The sequence below is a fragment of the Meles meles genome, chromosome 4 (genome assembly GCF_922984935.1).
Source record: "Meles meles chromosome 4, mMelMel3.1 paternal haplotype, whole genome shotgun sequence".
NCBI classification, from domain to species: Eukaryota; Metazoa; Chordata; class Mammalia; order Carnivora; family Mustelidae; genus Meles; species Meles meles.
In genome coordinates, this window is record NC_060069.1 from 30,706,473 (window position 1) to 30,722,790 (window position 16,318).

At 49.2% G+C, this 16,318-nt stretch overlaps 1 protein-coding gene across 1 annotated transcript; it reads left to right on the forward strand.

The window, feature by feature from the left end:
• The first annotated feature begins 1,850 nt into the window (after positions 1-1,850).
• CX3CR1 (C-X3-C motif chemokine receptor 1) lies at positions 1,851-16,044 on the forward strand. The gene is made up of 2 exons (XM_046003798.1): positions 1,851-1,910; positions 13,214-16,044. Exon 2 carries the CDS (start codon positions 13,223-13,225, stop codon positions 14,291-14,293), a length of 1,071 nt encoding a protein of 356 aa, XP_045859754.1. The 5' UTR covers positions 1,851-1,910; positions 13,214-13,222; the 3' UTR covers positions 14,294-16,044.
• Positions 16,045-16,318: the final 274 nt, after the last annotated feature.

Consider the following 16,318-nt stretch of genomic DNA (forward strand, 5'->3'; position numbering starts at 1 on the left):
CATGCATGTCCCTATGGAATTTGGGAGGCCAGGGAACCGGCACAAGCATGCCACTCGTTGGGCTGCGAGTCACAGTCCTTCCTGCCGCCAGCTCCTACGGGGCAGCAAAAGCCAGCTTGTTAGCATCAAGGAAGTGAAATCAAAGCCTGGTGAGGTGGGAAGGGAAGAGCAGCCCACACATGCACTTGTGGTGGGGGTGGGGTGGTTAGAACAGGTTAGGACGTCCAAAGGGGTGGGATCATGCCAAGGCCACACTTACGAACCTGAGACTGAAACTCACAATGAGGGGAAACTCTGGAGGGTTTAGGCAGGCATTTGCACTTGGGAAAGCACTCTCTGGCTCTGGATGGAGGAGAATGGTCAATGGGGTAAAGGGCAAGAGGTGTGAAGGACACAGATGAGCACTGGAGGTTATTCAGGCCCTGGCTGGAGACAGGGCATCAGAACACAGAGGTGGTCAATGACATGCAGTAGACGAGTTTGTCCAGGAAGACTGTGTGACCGGAAGAGAGAGAGTCTTGGCAGGATCCCAGAGAGGAGTATTCAGAGAAGCAGGAGGGGAGTCTCAGGCAGGCAAAGGGAGGCTGAAGCAGCTGGCCCCGCTGGGTGGGCCCTGGGACAGGTGGCTGTGGGGTAGAGATGAGGAAGGGCAGACATGGGGGAGGGGTGCTACAGGCTCCTGGCCAGAGGGAAACAAGGAAGGGAAACTGGCTGCAGACTTCCTCTAACGCCAGCAGGTCACCCAGCCTGGGCCACTGCAGTCCCACCCACAGCTCTGTCCTGGCCACCAGGACAGAGGAGGCCAGGTGGGGAGCACACAGGACAGCCCTGCCTGCTACGACACAGCTATGAGGACCACAGGGGTGCTGGGGCACAGGCAGCAAGACAGGCAGCAAGGAGCCAGGAGGGCCTTAGAGGGGTCCCTGACCCTTTAATAAAGGTGTGCTGGGGGTGCTAGACCCAGGGTGGGCCCCAGCTGAGGGAGCCATCAGTAGTGTTTGCCTTGTAGGTGAGCCTGGCGGGTTCAGAAGTGGTGGGAAGGCAGTGAGGCCGTGGCGGTGGAGATTTGGGCTGCAAAGGGGCAGCAGGCCTGCCAGGGCTGGGAGCAGGATCTCGGCCTGGAAGAGTCGGGTCCAGCTGCTCCCCATCCAGCCAGAACAGCGCGGGCTGTGGGAGACAGTGGGGAACGAGCCTGCGCCAGTTTGCCCTGCAGACACATACCTTAGGCTTGACCACAGGGTAGAGGGAGCCGCTAAATGCCCTGGAGGAGAAAGGTGAGGAGTAAAAAGTTTGGAAGCTCCTACCAGGTGCCAGGTACTCACTAAAGCCTTTTTGTGCCAAGCCTTCTCAAAATCCATGCACTGATCAATTTCCCAAGAATTTCATCAAAATGCAGAGTCTCATTCAGTGGCAGGCGGAGGTGCTGCATTTCTAGTAAGCTCCCAAATATGTCCTCTGAAGAGAGAAGCTGCAGTTCATTCACTGTGCACTCCAGTACAGCCTGGTGAGTGCTGTGAACCCCCTTTTTACAGGCGGGAAAACTGAGGTTCAGTGGGTGTTAGTGCCTCCCGAGAACTGCACTTGTTCTCTGCCCTCCCCCAAAGGGGGCAAATAACACAGCCTCCACACCGTCGCTTGCCTGGTGGGTCTGCCTCCTGCTCTGTCCTCCAGGCTTGTGAGTTTAAACCCTCCTGCCATCAGCTGGCCTTCAGCCTGGGAGGTTCTGAGCCTGCCTGCGGCAACATCTAAAGATAGCGTACCTCACAGGAAACCCGCTACTATTGGCTAACTTTGCAAATAAAGATGCCCTCAGAGGAAGGGAAAAGGAAATACTCTGTGACAGAGGCAGGGACTGTGGGACTGAGTGGTTGATTGTCACGTCGGAGGTTTCCTTCCCAGGCCCTGCCCAGGTAGGAGCAGAAAACTTGCCAGCACCTGTGGGCTCGCGGGGCGGGGCATGGTGGCCAGAGGTCATGGTAGGTACGGATGCTGGTTTGCTTTCCACGCTAAGAGAGACTGTTTTCCCAAAGCTGTTGCAGCCCAATGTCAAGGGGCTTGAGGGGTGGCCGGCAGCGGGTGATGAGACCATCGGTGATTGTTCGACGCAGAATACCTTTAGAAACATTGGTGATTACATGTTAGGGACATGGAGAACTGCTCGTGGGTAGGTATTACCTGAAAGAAGCATCATTTAAAATTGGATATGGGTGAGAGTGAGGATTTTGTAACTTCTTAAAGTGAGAAATAATAACAAAGTTATTATGTTGTTTAAAAAGAGTTCTTATCCTTTTGGAGACTCACACTTACCTGTTCATGGGTGAAAGGGTACGACACCCGAGTTTATTTTGAAAAAATCTAGCAGGGCACGGAGTGGGGAATAGATGAAATCGTGACCATGAGCTGCTAATTGGAGCTGTGGGGGACGTGCCTGGGGGTGCTCTCTGCTTTTATGTATGTTTGAAATTTTTATAATAAAAAACGTTTAATATAGCACTTGCATCTTACGTATAAATATAATTACATTTGATTTAAATATAAAAACATGCAGAGCGATTGCACTGGAACAGGTGGAAAGCCAGCTGTGGTTGATTCTGGGACGTTGGATGGTAGATCATTTGCTTCTGTGTTGTTTCTCTTTTTCCCTTTTTTTTTTTTTTTGGTGCCACCTACACTTGTTATAAAGAGCACCTATTGCATTTACAGTGACAACTATTTTAATGAATAAATTGCCAACACAAATGCGACGTTCACTATTAATATATGCTGTTATGATCATCGTGAGGACTCGGGCTCAGAGGGCTTGTGTTGTGGGAAAACAGTCTCAGGGATTCTGAGCAGACACATGCTCAGAATGGCTGTGCACTCATGGGTGCACGAGAGGAGGAACTACATGGAGGTCCCAGGCGAGGACTGATGAGACCTGTCATTTCTCCTTGCTTGACCTTTATCTGGCCATCTCGGTAGCACAGATTCTGCAGTCTCTGCTCTGCAGGTTCTCAGCTGCGCTCAGAGAAAGGCCAGGGAGTTTTAGGATTTCCTCTCCCCCCCGCAAAAAGGTTATTTTCTTTTTCAAATACTTCAGGTAGAAAACTCATAGTAGAAAAGTTGAACCTAAAGGAGAAAAGAAGACTGGATTGTGTGAGAAACAGACTAGAAAGTTTCCCCTGATGCCTCCCCACCCATGGCTCAGTCGCTTGAGCCTCTGACTCTTGGTTTGGACCCAGGTCATATCTCAGGATGCTGAGATCCAGCCTGGTGTTGGGCTCCAAACTCAGCGCGGTCTGCTTGCCCCTCTCCCTCCCCATCTGTTCCTGACCCTACTCAGCGTGCTCTCTCTCTCCTCTCTCAAATAAATAAATAAAATCAGAAGAGAAAGAAAGAAAAGGAAGGAAGGAAAAGAAAAGAAAGGAAGGAAGGAAGAAAAGAAAGAGAAGGAAGGAAGGGGAAAAAAGAAAGAAAGGACAAAAGGAAAGAAAGAAGGAAAGCCCACGAAGCTTCTGCGGGCTTCCAGGGTTGCACAGGGACAGGTCAGCCCATGCCTGGGAGTGCCTGGCGGGGGGGGGGGGGGGGGGGGGCTGGGCTCTGTAAGAGGAGCCAGGTGACAGCTGGGCACCACTGTATGAGTGTGTGCGTGTCTGAGTATTCATGTGTACGTGCACAGCTTTGGATTTACATCCTTTGCCTGCCTCTTAGCTTGGCTTTATTTCACACAGAGATGCCGGGCAGGATGTGGCTCTTGCTCCTACCCCCAGAAAGGAGCCCCAACTGCGTGTCAGCCACACGCTGACCATCTCCGAAGCCAGGCTCCACAATTGTTACTCTCTCTGTGGGTGGGAGAGGCAGCTTGGCTTATAACAAAGCCCTGGCTCTGCCCTTGCCTTCCTAAGCCTCAGGTACTGCTTTAAAATGAATACTGGTCATGAGTTGATCATCGCTGAAGCCAAGTGATGGGTATAGGTTGTGTATCTGTGAGTATTATGCGCAAGGTGTGTACAGTTCTGACCATACTGACTGGCCATATTTGGTGCTCAGTAAACAATATGTGCTGTCCTTGTGGGAAGCTGAAGATCAGGTTTGTGCACCTTAAGACTGCTAATGACGTTCAAATGAGGTTGTGAGGGACAGGGAGAAGGGTTATGCCAGACCCCAGCCAGGTCAGAACCAGCTTCCATTCCCTACACCACCCCCTTCCAGGAGACCCCTCATTCCCACCCTGGCGGGGCTATGGAAAGGCAGCAATATCAGGTATGGTCCTGGCCTCAAAGACCTCCCTTCTCAGGGTCTGGGACATTCAACTACCCCCTCCCCAGCCTGACCACTGACCTGGAACAGAGTCCTTGGCTACCCCTGTTTTACTCAGGCCCCAAGATTTCCCCCTTGAAGATGGCCAGAGTCAGCACCCACAGCGGCAGAGCTGGACAGGGACAGATCCAGCTGTCCCACAACGGGTCACTGTTATGAGGAGGTAGAGCCCACAGTGGCACAAGGCCAGGTCTCCGCTGGCTTTTCCGGGAATTTGCTTGGATTCCCAGCAGCACAGTCCAGGGATTCCCAGGACTTGCCTCACCGACTGCCCAGCAGCGCCAAAGCTGGGGCTTCCAGCTGAGTCCTGATCCTGCCTGCCCTCGGTGGAGACTCAGAACGCCCTGGTTGTCCCAGGGGGTGCCACAGTCAGGCCTCAACCACCCCCTCTTCTGATCTGGACAAAGAGCAACTTTTCTGGGTTATGTATCTTTGCAGGGAGAAAAACCTATAGCATATCTCTATAAATATGTATTTTTAAAGATTTTATTTATTTATTTATTTATTTATTTTTAAAGATTTTACCCATTTATTTGACAGACAGAGATCACAAGCAGGCAGAGAGGCAGGCAGAGAGGCTCCCTACTGAGCAGAGAGCCTGATGTGGGGCTCGATCCCAGGACCCTGGGATCATGACTTGAGCCAAAGGCAGAGGCTTTAACCCACTGAGCCACCCAGGTGCCCCAAGGACTTTATTTATTTATTTATTTATTTATTTTTAATTTTTTATTTGAGAGAGAGAAACTTCGCACTGAGAGCAGAGCCTGACGTGGGTCTCAATCTCACGACTCCAAGATCATGACCTGAGCCAAAGTCAACTGACTGAGCCACCCAGGCACCCATCTTTAAATATTTAAAAAAATTTGCAGGCCCTCTTTGTCCTTTTCCTTAAAACTATGCTCACTATGAAAATATGGCGCACTCAAAGAACAGTGTGCAGGTTAACACCTTATAAATCAACTTCCCACTGAACTACCAGCCAGGCTACAGGAGAGACCCAGGCTGGCCCCCAGCAGCCTCCCTTACGTCCCTTCCTGACTGCCCTTCCATCCTTAGAATTCTACCACCTAGATACGCATCCCTAAACAATATGCATTATCGTTGCCTGTTTTTGACCGTCAGAGGCATGGATTCAAACAGTAGGTCTGCTTTTGGATCTGCGTTTCAAAAATGCATCCCATGCTGTGGGAGATGTAGATGAACATGTACAAATGTTCGTGATGGTGCTGTCCAGAGCGGCTCTGTGCCGGAGCCTACCCAGGGCAGCGTCGACCGTGGAACGTTCACACGGTGCCTGCCTATTCAGCAATGGCAATGAGCAGACCCCAATGAGCAGACCCCAATGAGCAGACCCCAGCATGTATGTGAAACTTCCAGAAATGTACAGACACATGCAAAACTGGTACCTAACCACAGGTGGTTATCAGGCACGTTTCCACCAGACAGTTTCTATTTCTGCAAACAAGATCATCGCATTGCTATCTGTCTCCCAAACTTACAGAGCTGGGTATTGGCCAAACCCTGAAAGGGGGAGGTAGCCCTGAAGGGTGTGCTAGCCAGGGCACTAGCACAGGGCAGTAATTTCCCCCCTCTTTCAAAGTCTTATAATTTTCCTACAGTTTCTTAGCGTGGAATCTGAGGGCCCTCTGTTCACCTCTCTTCTGCCTTCTCAGTCATTTCTCTGCCTCTTTTCCTGAACCCTCCACACAGACTAAACTCGACTTCTGTGAAGACTCCAGGAGCATGCCCGCCACTTCTAACCCCACCATCCTCACCTCTGTTTCTAGTATATTCCCTCACATTCCCTTTGCGGAGCCCTGGCCCTGGGAAATGTCCCTGTGTTCAGACTCTCAGTGCCTTTGGCTTCAATACCCTCACCCCTGCTTCCCGCCACCACATTTGTCTATCTGGAAGATCCCCCCAGCTTTAAGACTCAGCTGAAATGATCCAATCCTTCGGTTTCCCCTAACTTTTCTTATATTCTGCTACTAAACATTAACAGCAACTTGGAGACTGTATCTCAGCCATTCTTACCTCCACAAATGGAGCATAGTGCCTAGTGTTGGGGAAATAAAATTAAAAATAAGATCTCCAATCCAGAAAAACTCTCACGGAGATAATAGAGAAGGAAAACACGTTTATTATTAACGAGGTATGAAACCAGAATGTGGTTTCTGCTAAGAGATTGCAGAGATGGGGTAAAAAAAAAAAAAAAAACCTCACCTTTTTCATACAGCCAAGCAGCTACAATCCATAACATGAGAGACACATACCTGGTCCTCACATGAGAGAACTCTACAGTCACACACAGTCATCCTAACTTTACCATGATAACTGAGATGGCCATCTGTGCTAGCCGACTAGCTTCATCCCGAGAAGAAACAGCTCCTATCTTTGTCATGGGAGGTATCTTTGCAACTTGGAGCAAAGCACCTACTCAAGTTAGTCTCCTACCCTTCCACAGAAACTGGGTGACAGGGACGCTAATTCTTTTTTTTTTAAGATTTTACTTATTTGAGAGAGAGAGCGTGAGCACAAGCTAGGGGAGGGGAGAGGGAGAAGCAGATTCCCCACTGAGCAGGGAGCCCGACATGGGGCTCAAACCCAGAGCCCCCGAGATCATGACCTGAGCTGAAGTCGGCCGCTTAAGGGACTGAGCCAGCCCCATGGGCCCTAATTCTTGAGGTTTACTTTTCAAAGAGAGGGCCCCCTGGTCCTCGAGAAAGATTCCTGGGTCATAAAGCTGACAAAAGAGGTGATCAACCCACATTTCAGAGAGAGGAGGATGTACTTCCAGGGACAAGATTTCTAAAGTAAGCATCCAAAGGAGGAGGCAAAGAAGAATCCCTTCCTTCACTTTCAAGGAGGAGAAGTAGGCCTCTTAGTTGTTATTTTTATTTGTCCTTATACAATCATGTGGTTAAGACACATAACAGATATTGGCTTAGTTAATAATTAATTTAAAATCCGAAAGCATTTCCCTTCAGAATTTCAGTGTGGCAGAGATAAGTGAATAGCCTAGTGTACTTAGAAGAGGAAATGAGAGGTAAGTGTGTCAAACCCAGACCCACGGTGGCTTCGTGAGGGGCTGGCTCACCGAGCAGCCTCAGGGCTGTTTTCTCCCCCTGCTGGTCTTGACTTGTGGTGTCCGTTTGGCGGGTGCAAACGCTGGTGGGTGGGTGAGGCCACGTTGTCTCAGGTGGGCTGCTGGTTGATGTAGAGAGAGCCAGTTGGGTCACTTGCACAGGGGAGGGGCTCCCAGGTGTAAATGGCCCTTTAGAGCTCCTCTGCGTGCAATTCGGGGCCCCTGAACCTGCCTCTCCTTTCCCTTCTCCTCCTCACCTCTCCCTGCATCCCACAGGGTGCCCCAGAAAGTTAGCTGTCCTTATACATGGGAAAACCATCAGGACCTGGTCAGACTCCAGTGCCCGAACAGTGGGGGTTGTGGGCTTGGACTTAGACCCAAAAGCCTCCTATCTAGGACAAGGCAAAGCTCAAGAATTGTCGGGACCACAGTCAACTGTCCCAGCTCTCTGTCTCTGAACAGAAACCCCCTGGAGGCTGGCAGGCTGTGAGCCCAGAAGTTTCATGTTCATGAGCAGTCACTTCCCCTGATGCTAGGCCATGCTCTCACTGACACAGAACTTGTGTTGTGCTTGAAGACTATTTCCTTCTGTTTGGTTCTTGTTGAAAACGTAAGTGTGCCAGAGCTGGCTGGGCCCTTAGGGATAGTCCGGTCCAATGCTTTCATGTTACCTATGAGGAAACGGAGGCAGAGCCAGAATGAGCTGCCCAGGGTCTCTGAGCCATCAGTGGGATGTGTGGGCCCCTGTGAAGCACATGGCTCAGAACAGCATCACCCTGACCTGTTTTTTGTTCGCTTTTTATTTTAATTCCACTATGGTTACCATGCAATGTTGTATGAGTGTCTGGTGTACCAGATAGTGATTCAACAATTGTGTTCATCACTCAGTGCTCATCATGAGAAGGGTATGCCTCACCATATATTTGAAGGCAGAATATTAGCCAACCCTACAGCTTTCAGCCTCTTCTCTGGAGAAAAGGATTCCAATTTTCTTTGCCAGCATTGATGAGAGCTATATTCTGGGGGTCTGGCAGTGAGGATCCCTAGTCATGGCTGGAGAGGTGAATATCTCCCCCCTTCCTCTCCCAACTACCTGCCTTCCCCCCAGGGTCAGCCCTGTGGGTTCTGAGTCCAGAGGGGAGAAACCCAGCATAAGTGTTCAGGCTGGCATCATGGGTCATCTTCCTTCCAGTGGGGACTGAGTCTACTATTTCTCCATTCTAGATCTAGAGAAGTGGTTTGTGACAAGCTTCAGGCTTCTGCTCCGAGAGGAAGAGCCTGGTGTCGTGCCTGGAGCGTGGCTCTGTGGAGAGGCTCATATGGGCTGAAATATGAGCTCTGTTGCTCCTTGGACGAGTGTCCCGATCTCTCCTAGCTGCTCTTGGCTCTGTCGTACAGGAAGGGCAACCATTCTCATGGAGGGCTATTGGAGGAATGAAATAGGGTCTTGTGTACGGAGCGGGGTACTCAGGGGGCGTCCGAGAATGGCAGCCTCCTCCCCTTCCACACTGGGCTTGCCAAGGATAGCTTCAGGCTCTGGAACATTCTCAGCACGGTGTCACCCCCATGGAGAATGTTGGAGTCGGGGCTTGAGCAATCTTTAACATCCTCTAATTTCCTTTGCAAAGGAAAAACTTTTCTTGGTGTTAGAAACCAACAGAACCTCAAACCTGGTCTTCACTCAGGGTTCTAAAAAGCCGTAAGCAGAGAGCAAAGGAGGAAAAGCCAACCAACACAAAACAAGAAAAGATGCACGGGGTCTAGCAGATAGCAAGCAGAATGTGAAGCCAAAAGATGGGGGAAGCAGCCTGAAAAGGATGTGGAACAGAAGAGGAAAGTGGACGCAGGTCACATAAATGAAAGGGGAAGTAGAGAACAAGGAAGCTGATTGGAAACAATGGGTAAATGATGACCCAAAAACAGTTTGAAAAATAAACGAGCAGACCTGAGAAAAGGAAGTGAGCCGGAGGAAGCAGAGAAGGAGCGGAGACAGAGGCAAGCAAGCACGTTGACAGAGCAGGTTCGTTTCTACCGGAGTATGAAACACACGTGTGCTCAGAGCTCTGCGTCTGGGCTCAGCTCAGACTCTTGCAGTTCAACACCACTTAGCTTGTCCCGCACGCGTCTCTCCTCTCACAGTCCCATCTGTAGGAGACCCGGCTGAGGAGGCCTTGCAAAGAAGGCTTATCTCCTTGGATCCCTGCACTTGGTTCCTGCTGTCCTCAGGGGCCAGGAATGCCTGTGTCCGGCCAATCAGATCCCTGGTGGCTGTTCAGCCTGCCCGGAAGCCCACCGTCGAGGACTGGCCCTGCTCCCTTCTGCTGCCAGGAGGCCCCATCATTAGGCTTGTCTCCCAGTCATGGGACATCTCAGAGAATCCAGGAATAATAAGAGGACCACCAAGCTCAGGCCTACCCTTCCTACCCTTCTCTTGATCAGTCTGTCAAGTTCAGTGGAATAATTCAGTGACGTCCTTCCTGGATGTCAGGTTTCTGTTGTAAATGGCGCCCTTGCATGCTCTGGGCTTCTCAACCAGCGAAGCTGGGTTCAAACTGGTGGTGAGCTCAGACTGCACAGAAGCCTGGGCCACCCCCAGCCACGCAGTGAGGCAGAGCTGGGCCCAGACACTGGCACGGAAGAGTGTTTCGTCGCGGGCAGCTGTGATTTCTGACCCTGGAGAGCTGGTGGGTCTGCGCTTGTCTCCAAGGGCTCTGCAGGGTGGCCAAAGCGACTTCTGCTCGGTATGTCTTCTATTCATTCATTTGCTCACTCACTCATTCCTTCATTCAATACACTAGGCGTCCACTAAGCACCAGGAGTTCAAACAAGGGTCCCTGGCCCAGGATCAGAAAGGACACTCAGGGGCCCTGTGGGCACCTCTGGGAACTGGACAATCAAAAGGCCACTATCACTATTCCTCCCACAGTGCAATTGGGAATGGAAGTTTAGGAGACAGTATTTAGCCTCCTGCAAATATTCCTGTGGCATTTGCCTGGTGCCAGGCCTCTCCCTCTCTGTCGAACACTAGTCTGCAGAGCTGAAGAAGACCCTGCTCCTCCCTCAGGAACTCCCAGTCACAAGCAGGCAGGGCGGATAGGCTGGCCACACGTGGGCCCAAATGGCAGCCCTGCCACACGCCAGCTGTTGTGGCATTGAGCAAGTTACTCACCCTCTCCGAGTGCATCTACTTGCCCATAAAGTAGAGGTAAGTATACACTTATGTGTTGGCTACCATTTATTGAGCATGCACTATGTGCTGGTTATCATATTCAACTGTTTGCTTGTTTATTTATTTTAATTTTTCATATAACTCATTATATTTTTATGTATGTTTACTTATTTAAATTTCAAGTCAGTTAATGAATTTTTTTCCAAAATAAGTAATATGTGTTTAGCAATGAACCTGACAATGAGTGAAAACTCTGTAAAAGTATGCCTTACTCCCTTCCTCTCCCATACCCCCCAAAAAATCTGAAAAGAAAATTTTTTTATTTCAGGAAAAAAAAATCAAACCAACTTTACAGACCAATGCCTAGGGTGGGAGTGAACAATAATACAAGAGTTCACAGGAAACCTGGATGATTGCAAAGGTCCAAAGTGCTTCTGCTTCCTTGCCAATAGCATTTATTAAGTGCCTGCTGTATATAACACACCATGCCAGGTGCGCTCCTCAGAACAGCACTGAGCACAGACATGAGAATGAGTTGCAGTCTTGAAGATAACGAACATCAGACTCAGAGGTTCCAAGTTCACTCAAGGTCACTTGACTGGAGAAACAGACATGAGATTCAGCCTCAGGAGAGCCCGAGTCTGCCCACCTGTCTGTTTTCCCTCCTCAGTGACCCAGGGACACATGCTGGAAGATTTAGAGGAGGTCCTGTGTATGAGGCATGGTGCCCAGAGTGGAAATTAAACCTATGTCATGCAGATTTGGCAAAATCAATCCAATGCACCAGCACAATGTTCCTGAGCCACAGGATTGAACACAGTCCTGAGCACTGAGCACTGAGATACCACACAATCTTCCTTATCCTTGGCCTCCTCTCAAGGCCAACTGTGCCAGCTCCTTTCACTGGGGGAAACAGGAGGAGGAAGAGGATGGTAGCTCTAGGTTCCCGAACTTATGATCACTGAGGGCTTGACAATTTCCACTCTCACAGAGCTGTGTGTCTGGGAAGATGTGCCTCTACCATAAGCCACCTGCAGGGAGTAGGAATTTCCCCGTCTCCCCATATCTCAGCTTGAAACTGACATTGTGTATCTCAAAAGGGGCAGTACATCAGTCATTTTATGTAAACTAAATATTATTGATTAAGGTCACAGTCAGGGTTTCATCTCTGAGAAAAGGGCATTGCAGCTTAAGGCAGAGAAAGCATATGCGCTCCCTGGGGGTTGAGAACTCCATCCCAGCCTGAGACACCCAGGTCAGAAAGGATTAACCCACTTCTTCCTGGAAGACTCTGGGGACGATGCAGGGATGGGCCAGAACACAAAGCAGAGGCTGGGAAGGGAGAAGCAAAGCCCTGGCTGGGAGGGTGGACACTCACCTTGGCAGAGACACAGTCTTGGTAAAACCACTACGAAAAGGATGCAGTGGGGTGTGGAATCTCCCTTGGTTAAAGAGGTGTGAATTTTGTCTTTAGTTGTGGTGGGGAGGGAGGCAGTGACAACCAGGAGGTATGCTCTGAACATACTTGGGGGTTCTCAGGGATGCCTGTCTGTGGCATCATGAGAAAGAGGAGGAGGCCCCAGTGGGCCAGAGTGAAAGGGTTGCCCTTGTAGCCTCTGGAGTGACAAGTGAGTCCTGGCTGAAGAGCTGAAGAGAGAAGGGGACAAGTGTTACTTCTCAACCTGTGCAGAAATGTCCTCTTTTAATTTTTGTCCTGAAAGAACAAAATTATTATGAATCACCAGGCCACAGTGAGAGCAGGGCTGGTAATTATGGGGTGAATTAGCCAGCTGGACCCAGCGCAACAGGTCCATACAGGATCAGGCAGTCCTTTCATAACAGCAGAGGCTCTATGAAGGCAATGGCGACTCTCCTCTTCATTTGAACTTGTGGGATGGTCATCCATGGCTGTCTGCTTAGAACCTAAGGGTTTCCAACTTTTGGTGCTAAAATCAGGAAGGTCAGGGCAAACTGAGAACAGGTGGTCACTCTAGAGTGTACAACTCTGTGTCTTATCCCTTAAGGAAGATTGGTTCCAAGAGGAAGAGGAAGAGAATGGGCTCTCAAAAACAAAGACGAAGGGCTTCTGGGTACAGGTCTGCTCAGGGCTCTGTGTGTCTGAAGAGTGTCTGAGACCTCTCTCTTCAGTCTGTCTCCTGCAGGAGAAATTGGGATCCAGAGGGTAGAGGAGGTGGAGAATTGTGTCAGGGAACTTTGGACTAGATAAGGTAATTATGGCTGTACCCCCTACCATCTCACTCCCTCTTGGCCATACCCACAGTCCTCTCTCCCGTTATCCACACACTGGTCAACCTTCTGGATAGTTGTTTGAAAATCAAAGGAGAAAAGATCTGCCTCAAGCTTCAAATGGTCTAGATTCAAATGCTAGCTGAGCCATTCACTGTGTAGGTCTGGCCAAGTCTCTGAATCTCTCGGAGACCTGATTTCCTCTTCTGTCAGAGAAATCTATTGCAGCCTCCATCAAGAGTCTGTTGTGGAGATTAAGCAAGATGACATGTGTGACATTGGGAAGTGTATTCATTAGGCACCCAACCAATATTTGTTTCTTCCAGTCTGCTAATGTGTGGGACCAGACAGAATCCCAACTTTGTTTCCCTGAGAATTAATGCTGTTACTTGTTTTCCTTTCTGATTCAGGCCCTCACCATGCCCACCCACTCTTCTGAATCAATTTCAGAATACTTTGAGTACGATGAGTCTGCTGAAGCCTGTGATATGGGGGACATCGTGGCCTCTGGGACCGTCTTCCTGTCCATACTCTACTCCCTTGTCTTTGCCTTCGGCCTGCTGGGAAATTTGCTGGTGGTGTTTGCCCTCACCAACAGCCAGAAGCCCAAGAGTATCACTGACATTTACCTCCTGAACCTGGCCTTGTCTGATCTGCTCTTTGTAGCCACCTTACCCTTCTGGACTCACTACCTAATAAGTGAACAAGGCCTTCACAATGCTGTGTGCAAACTCACCACCGCCTTCTTCTTCATTGGCTTTTTTGGAGGCATATTCTTTATCACTGTCATCAGCATTGATAGGTACCTGGCCATTGTCCTAGCGGCCAACTCCATGCACAACCGGACCGTGCAGCATGGCGTCACCATCAGCCTAGGTGTCTGGGCGGCAGCCATCTTGGTGGCAGCACCTCAGTTCATGTTCACAAAACAAAAAGAAAATGAATGCCTCGGTGACTACCCTGAGGTCCTGCAGGATCTCTGGCCTGTGCTCCGCAATGTGGAGGCAAATTTCCTTGGCTTCTTGCTCCCCCTGCTCATTATGAGTTACTGTTACTTCAGAATCATGCGGACACTGTTTTCCTGTAAGAACCACAAGAAAGCCAAAGCCATCAAACTGATCTTTCTGGTGGTCATCATGTTTTTCCTCTTCTGGACACCCTACAACATCATGATTTTCTTAGAGACTCTTAATCTCTATGGCTTATTTCCTAGTTGTGACATGAAGAGGGATCTGAGGTTGGCCCTCAGTGTGACCGAGACAATTGCGTTTATCCACTGTTGCCTCAATCCATTTATCTATGCATTTGCTGGAGAGAAGTTCAGAAGATACCTTAACCACTTGTATCGGAAATGTCTGGCTGTCCTGTGTGGCCATCCTGTCCACGTCAGTTTCTCCCCGACTGAATCACAAACGAGCAGGCGGGAAAGCATTTTGAGCAGCAATTTTACTTACCACACCAGTGATGGAGATGGGTCCATCCTTCTCTGAAAGAATGAATACCTAAAGCCTTATCTCTTGATGAACTGAATGCCCCAAAACAACCCCAAAGCATTTTTGAGAATGTAAGAATGTCCCTAACTGCAAATGCCAAGACTTTTTATTTACAAATGATAAAAATTTAACTCAGACTAGCTTAGCTAAAGAGGAGGTGGGGAGTATTATTCATATGGTGGCTAGCGCAAGAGGGTGGCTGTGCCCTCAAAGTAGAAACTAGGGCTTGAGTCCAGCAAGAATTTCCTCTCTCTGCCTCTCAGATCTCTGAGTGTTGACACAGCTTAGCCAATAATGAGGTACTGAGACCCGTCCCTCTCTGGTCCCAAGGTTAAAATTCCCAGGGAAGGGCTTTCATTGGCCAAGTCTGAATCAGATGTCTGTCTCCAGACCAGATTGTATCCCTGGGGGGAGAATAGATAAGATGGCAGCTTCCATTCCAATCTCATGGTTAAAAGTGGAGGGAGACATAGTTCCAGGAATCTGGAGGGGTGGGTGCTTTTTTGATCTGATAGAACAAGAGCTGCCCATCAACCTATGTGTCTGGGCCAACCTCCTCACTGATCACACCAGCCAGCACACATTGCCAACCTCCTCTCCCTGAAACCCCTTTCTATCATGCCCCCAAACTTACAATGGTTGCCCAGTGCCTACTGCATCAAATTTGAGATCCTCCATTATGCAGTCCCACCAACAGATTTCCCATTTCTTCCCCTTTCTGAAAGAATCCCTCCTCTCAGCCAGCCAGGTCTCTTCCATCCAGCCATATGCATCATCACCTGCTTCCAGGCCCAGGAAGATAAATAGAAAGAACCCTGGCCCAAACAAAGAAGGGATGGCTTCCAATCCCAGCCCAACACTTGGCCCACTGAGTACTTTAAGACAGCCCAGCTTCAGCTTCCTCATCTGCAGAATGGAGATAGGGGTACTTTTCACATAGGGAGCATCCTTCCCAGCATGAGGAGCCAGCCACCAATTCTTGAGGTCCCATCCCTCTTATTTGGTTCGCAGACTTCAGCTTTCCCCCCTATCTGGCACAGTGCTTAAGGGGCAGTGTTGGCAGAGACGTGGCTGTGTTATTCAAGGGAGCTCAGATACAAAGGAGGCTGGTTCCTACAGTGGCACTCAATGGACAGTCCTGGATATATAAATTGGTGGTCCTTCCTGACCCAGCCCTCCAGACTGCCTTGAATGTACCTTTCCAATTGCCTTGTGGCAAGCCCTTTCCCATCTGGAAAGAATCCCCATCATTTATTACACTGCCAACCTGGAGAGCCAGGGTCCCAGGAGCAGCTTTCCCCCCTTTTCAGTAGACATCTAGGTTGGTCTAATACTTTAGAGCTTGAAAAACAATTGTAATGCTAAAGAGAATGTCCCCTATAACCTAAGCATGCAATACCTTCATTTGCCCACCCAGAACTTGTTCACACTTTCACATGTTTAGAGTTGAAAGCATCATGTACAGACTGTTTTTTAATCTGCTATTTTTCTCTCAACATTAGGCCACAAATAGTTCCGTTTCTGTATAGTTTTGTAATGATGGCTTTAGAAGGTCTGCCAGGTTGTGCACTCACTGAAGGCATCTGACTCATTGCTGTATTTCTGACATGCTCTTGGCAAAGTCAGTATGTTGGTTTAAACGAGAGAATGAATCATGTTCCATCAAGATCACGTACTGTAATTTACTCACCATTATCCTGTTGATAAACTCGTTTCCAATATTTAACAAATACATATTACAGCACTTCTGTCTGTGTAATTTCCTTTCTCCTCGTCAATGATTTCCTTTGGATGAATTATTCATCATGGGGGGAACTGGGACGAAGGCACAGGAAATGTTTGGCTTTGGACACATACACACAAAATTACTATGAAATCATTATTGCGCCTCTATTATATGCATTACATGGGCTCAGATCCAGAGTGGTTCCAAAGATGAGTAAGGCCTCTGTCTGCCTTGATTTAACATTCAGGTGCCGAACCGAGAAGTAAACAAATAAATATACTTTGCGTTAATTGGTC